Here is a 6,000-nt window from a genome sequence, read left to right as displayed (position 1 = left end):
GTACTGGAGTGTGCTGGATCCGGCGAAATGCCGGATGTGTGAAACAGCCCTTAGGCTATGTGAGCACGCTGCATCTTTTTGGTGACCACAAAGATACACATTTTTGGTCCCAAAAAAACCGCTCCCTCGGCATGCATTTTTGCCACATTTTACTGCGTTTTTGGGGAGGGGCGGTTACAGCGTTTTTGCCCAGTGCGTTGTTTAAGTAAAGTCTATTGACTGGAAGGGCTCAAAATCGCTGGCAAAAATGTAGAAAGAATTACCACAAAGACGCAGCCAAAAAAAAAAAAAAAAGCTGCAACGTGCGCATAGCAAAAATGAAATCTCAGACCGTGCTCGGGAAGGAAATGTGTAAAGGTTTGGTACCATAACTACACCCAAAAACCTTGCAAAAATGCAGCGTGCATAACAAGGCTTTACTCATCACTAATCACCCCAACCCCAAGTATCAGACTCTGGATCCTGACAGGCAGGCTCAGCAGAGCCCCTTATTGAATGGAGTAGAGGATCGCATGCCTGACCTCTGCATCCTACCTTGTCTGTAGTAGTGCTAGAAATAGCCGAGCGCTGTACTCCTCTACCCCAAATAATTCCCAGTGACTATCAATGCAGCTCAGATTGGCATGCACACCTACACTACTTTCAGTGTATTGTTCTCAGGATCCATTGTGGGGATCCTAGCAGTAGGACACCAAACTAGTAAGATATCCCCTATGGAATTTAGTAATATCCCCTTTGAAATGTGAATTCTCATGATCGGACTTGTAATAATGCGAAGTTTAGCATCATTTCTATCGGGGGGGGGAGGGGGAGGGGGTAACAAGGGCTCTCAGTGTGGCGGGTTGAATAAGATACACCAAACCTCGGCATTCGAGATGACCAAGTCAATTGGATTTGAGCTGCCCTGGTCTGTCATCCCATCCTTCATGGCAGTAGGTCTTCATTTTGGCTTTAGGGCCACCTACAGTGTTTACTAGACCCCTTGACGTGCAGAGAAAAGACAAAATGATGATCTAACCAAGAGTCTGTTGAATGTCCAAACAGCTGCTGCGTTGATCCAGACAAAATTGCAGGCGCACGGAGGTGTGTGGCTGGCTTCCACGGGAAGTAGACAAAATAAAAAAAAAAGTGTTTGTCCAGCACGAATATGGATAAAACTCTCAAATTTATTGAAAATTTTTTAAACCATCGTGAAACGTAGGACACCTGACGCATTTCGGACGTCAGTCCTTAGTCGTAGGTACTGGAGGCAGTACCTACGACTAAGGACTGACATCCGAAACGTGTCAGGTGTCCTGTGTTTTAAACAAAATTTCAATAAATTTGAGAGTTTTATCCATATTGGTGCTGGAGAAACACTTTTCTTTGTAGACCCCTCGATATCAGAGGATTGTAATGCTGGGAACAGAAATGGAGTACCGGATGCCATGGAAGATCAGGGCAGGATGAAATAAACCACATCAGTCACCAAACACAAAGGGCATGTTGTGCCTCCATGAGATAGTTTAGAAAAGTTTATGGTCTTTGTAACTTTATTGCACAAGACAAAACAGGCAAAAAGGCTGAAAAAAACATGTCACGTGTTTCGGTTTGTAATTTGTAGAAAACGCAGGAGCCTGCTACCTTGCTCTTCTCCCTAGGGTTTCTTGAAATCATCACTTCTTGTATGTACAGGCAAAACGCTTTCTGATCGATCCATTAAAAAATAAAACAAAAACAAAACAAAAAAAAAACACAAAGAAACATGGAGCAGCTAAAGCAGACTCGCTAGAATGAGTTAAAAAAAAAAAGGAGTAAAACAAACATATCTTATTAAGTAAAAGAAGAAAAAAAAAAGTATAGAAACAAACGGTATGTATGAAGAACAAAGTGAACCTCTGTACAAATAAACCTCTTATTTAGAATGTCTGGAAGGCACAATAGAAAAAAAAAATAATTATATACTGCCTTAAAGCATTGTGGGATATCAAACAACATCATGGTCAACCATGACTTCTATTACCGGTCATGGGGAAAAGTAAGAAACGCACCCAGTCATTGCTGAATGAATCCGACAACATTCTGCGGCTTACACTGGTGTATTTACAGCAAAGGGTGATTAAAAAATTATAATATTGAGGATGAAGAGCACAAGACGCAACGTCGTTCATAGTCTCTCAAAGTGCTCGTCTCTTCCATGTGCGATCCCACAATATGCTGCTGGTCCAAGTCTTTAATGGTAGCATCTTCTTATTCTTGGAGTCCTACATTGTGGCTTTATCTGTCCCAATTTTATTGCAAGTCTTCATTAATCCACTTTCACCACGCTGTATATCTTCCTAACAAACCAGTAGCACGCAAAGAAACCAATGGTACCTGCAGAGGAGAGGAGAGGAGAGAACATGTCGGTTATTCCAATCATTATACCAAACAATAGTTAGCAAGAGGAAAAATTATCATGTGTCTTTAAAGGAGTTGTCCGACATTATCTTACCAAAAAAGTTTGAGTTTATCTGTGCTGTATTGTCATATAAAACACCTCTACATTGTTATTTTTTGTTTTCTAACTTTTGTTCCTCTTGAATTATCCCTTTATTCTCTGCAGCTCTTGGTTTACATTTTGCTCCAGCAAACTGACCACTTCCTGTGCAAAACCTGCCAGTCACTGCTGGCTCCGCCCAGCCTCAGTGTCCAGCCCCACCCCCTGCCAGCCCCACCCTCTGAAGCCTACCCCCATAGGGAACACATGTAGGCTACATTCACATGACCGTTCCGTTTTTGCTGTCCGCAAAAAACGGTCCATTTTTTCACGGATACATCCGTGTGTCATCCGTGTGCCTTCAGTTTTTTTGCGGACCGCAAAAAACTGAAGCAGCAAGAAAGATAAATAGATGAGTAGATATAGAGATGAATAGATAGATATAGAGACAGAGATAGAGGGATGAATGAATGAATAGAGTGATAGATAAGTAGATCAACAATAGATAGATGAGAAAGACATAATGTCCTACCCCTCTGCATATTCTATGCTAGCACCCTTTAGTGACTTTCATGTGCCACCAAAGGGTGCTTAGCCTAGTATTTATCCAAAAAATAAATAAAAAATTAAAAAGAAAACCGACGTGGGGTTCCCCCTATCTGTTGTAGCCAGCTAGGGTAAAGCAGACGGCTGCAGCCTGCAGACCACAGCTGGCAGCTTCATCTTGGCTGGTAATCCAAAACAGAGGGCACCCCACGCTGTTATTTACATTAAATAAAGAGAATTTTGTTTACTTACCGTAAATTCTTTTTCTTATAGTTCCGTATTGGGAGACCCAGACCATGGGTGTATAGCTTCTGCCTCCGGAGGACACACAAAGTACTACACTCAAAAGTGTAGCTCCTCCCTCTGAGCTTATACACCCCCTGGAGAACCAGATCTAGCCAGTTTAGTGCAAAAGCTGAAGGAGAATAGCCACCCACAAGTAAAAACAGAGCAAGAACCGGAACAACCGGAGACTCTGTCAACAACAACAGCCGGTGATAACACGCGGAACAAGAAGTGCCAACAGGCAACAGGGAGGGCTGGGTCACCCAATACGGAACTATAAGAAAAAGAATTTACGGTAAACAAAATTCTCTTTTTCTTTATCGTTCCTATGGGAGACCCAGACCATGGGACGTCTCAAAGCAGTCCATGGGTGGGAATAAACAAAAAAAAACTAAGAAGTAGGCGGAGCCTAACTTCACAAATGGGCGACAGCCGCCTGAAGGATGCGTCTGCCCAAGCTCGCATCTGCCGAAGCATGAGCATGCACTTGGTAGTGCTTTGAAAAGGTATGCAGGCTAGTCCAAGTGGCCGCCTGACAGACCTGCTGAGCCGTAGCCTGGTGCCTGAAAGCCCAAGAGGCACCGACGGCTCTGGTCGAGTGTGCCTTGATCCCCGGCGGGAGAGGCACCTGAGAACACTGGTAGGCATCCAAAATGGCCGACCTAATCCAACGGGCCAAGGTCGGCTTAGAAGCAGAGAGGCCCTTACGCCGACCTGTGGTTAGCACAAAAAGAGGTGCACCGCCTAAGAGCAGCGGTGCAAGACAGATAGATCCGGAGCGCACGCACCAGATCCAAAAGTATGCAATGCTTTTTCAAAGCGATGAACAGGAGCCGGACAAAAGGAAGGTAGGGTAATCTCCTGGTTAAGGTGGAAAGGAGAAACCACCTTAGGGAGAAAATCCGGAGTCATACGGAGAACCACCTTGTCTTAATGAAAAACCAAAAAAGGTGACTCCGAAGAGAGCGCAGCCAAATCAGAGACTCTCCTGAGGGAAGTTATGACCACTAGAAAAACCACTTTCTGTGAAAGACGAAACAAAGAAACCTCCCTAAGAGGCTCAAAGGGGGGTTTCTGCAAAACCGTGAGAACCAAATTGAGGTCCCAGGGATCCAAGGGCTGCCGGTAAGGCGGAATGATGTGAGACGCGCCTTGCAAGAAGGTGCGGATCTGAGCCAGCCAGGCGATACGCCGCTGGAACAGCACTGACAGAGCCGAGACTTCTCCCTTGAGAGAGTTGAGGGACAGTCCCAGCTGCAGACTGGACTGTAGAAAGGACAGAAGGGTCGGCAAGGAAAAAGGCCAAGGAGGATGGCCGGAAGAGCGACACCAGGACAGGAAAATCTTCCAAGTCCTGTGATAGATCTTGGCAGAGGAAGACTTACGGGCCAGAGTCATAGTGGAGATGACCTCAGGGGGGATACCAGAAGCCGTCAAGATCCAGGACTCAAGAGCCACGTCGTCAATCTGAGAGCCGCAGAATTCTGGCGGAAAAACGGACCTTGTGAGAGAAGGTCTGGACGGTCCGGAAGATGCCAAAACACCTCTACGGACAGATGGAGCAGGTCTGGGTACCAAGCTCGCCTGGGCCAGTCCGGAGCAATGAGAATGACTCGACGGCCCTCCAGTCTGATCTTGCGCAGAACTCTGGGCAAGAGCGCTAGAGGGGGAAACACGTAGGACAGACGAAACTGGGACCAGTCTTGAACCAGAGCGTCCGCGGCAAATGCCTGAGGATCGTGGGAGCGAGCCACGTAAACCGGAACCTTGTTGTTGTGACGGGATGCCATTAGGTCCACGTCCGGAGTGCCCCACCTGCGGCAGATTGACTGAAACACTGCCGGATGCAGGGACCACACCGCCGTCCACGGTTTGACGGCTGAGATAATCTGCCTCCCAGTTTTCCACGCCTGGGATGTGGACTGCGGATATGGTAGACTTGGAGTCCTCCGCCCATTGAAGGATGCGTTGTACCTCCAGCATTGCCAGGCGGCTGCGTGTCCCGCCTTGGTGATTGATGTAGGCAACCGCTGTCGCGTTGTCTGACTGGACTCGGATGTGCTTGCCCGCTAATAAGTGGTGAAAAGCTAGGAGAGCCAGAAGCACGGCTCTGGTTTCCAGCACATTGATCGAGAGGGCTGACTCGGATGGAGTCCAGTTGCCCTGCGCTCGGGGGTGGAGACATACCGCTCCCCAGCCGGATAGACTGGCATCCGTGGTGAGGATCACCCAGGACGGGACCAGGAAGGAGCGCCCCTGAGACAGAGAGAGGGGCCGAAGCCACCACTGAAGAGATCTCCTGTTCTGTGGCGACAGAGCCACTAACCTGTGCAAGGAGGAAGGCCGCTTGTCCCAACAGCCGAGAATGTCCAGCTGCAGAGGACGCAGATGGAACTGGGCAAAGGGAACAGCCTCCATTGACACCACCATCTGACCCAGCACCTGCATCAGGTGCCTGATGGAATAATGGCTGGGCCTCAGCAGAGAGCGCACCGCCAGTTGGAGGGACTGTTGTTTGATTAAGGGCAACTTCACAAGAGCCGGCAGAGTCTCGAACTGCATCCCTAAGTACGTGAGCCTCTGGGTCGGAGTCAGAGTGGATTTTGGCAGATTGACAAGCCACCCGAATTGGGCTAGAGTGGCGAGAGTGAGCGAGACACTCCGCTGACAGTCTGCGCTGGATGAAGCCTTGACAAGAAGGTCGTCCAGGT

General features: G+C 47.7%; 1 protein-coding gene across 1 annotated transcript in view; it reads right to left on the bottom strand.

Moving 5' to 3' along the window:
* Nucleotides 1-1,501: 1,501 nt before the first annotated feature.
* The window catches only part of LOC142251194 (transmembrane 9 superfamily member 2-like), a 175,669-nt gene continuing 171,170 nt past the window's right edge, over nt 1,502-6,000 (bottom strand). Inside the window, exon 17 of the mRNA XM_075323765.1 lies at nt 1,502-2,355. Coding sequence (XP_075179880.1) covers nt 2,288-2,355 — 68 coding nt within the window. The 3' untranslated portion in view covers nt 1,502-2,287. The remainder of the gene's footprint in view (nt 2,356-6,000) is intronic.

This window comes from Anomaloglossus baeobatrachus, chromosome 9 (assembly GCF_048569485.1).
Source record: "Anomaloglossus baeobatrachus isolate aAnoBae1 chromosome 9, aAnoBae1.hap1, whole genome shotgun sequence".
Taxonomy (NCBI): Eukaryota; Metazoa; Chordata; class Amphibia; order Anura; family Aromobatidae; genus Anomaloglossus; species Anomaloglossus baeobatrachus.
This window is presented reverse-complemented; position numbering and strand designations above follow the sequence as displayed.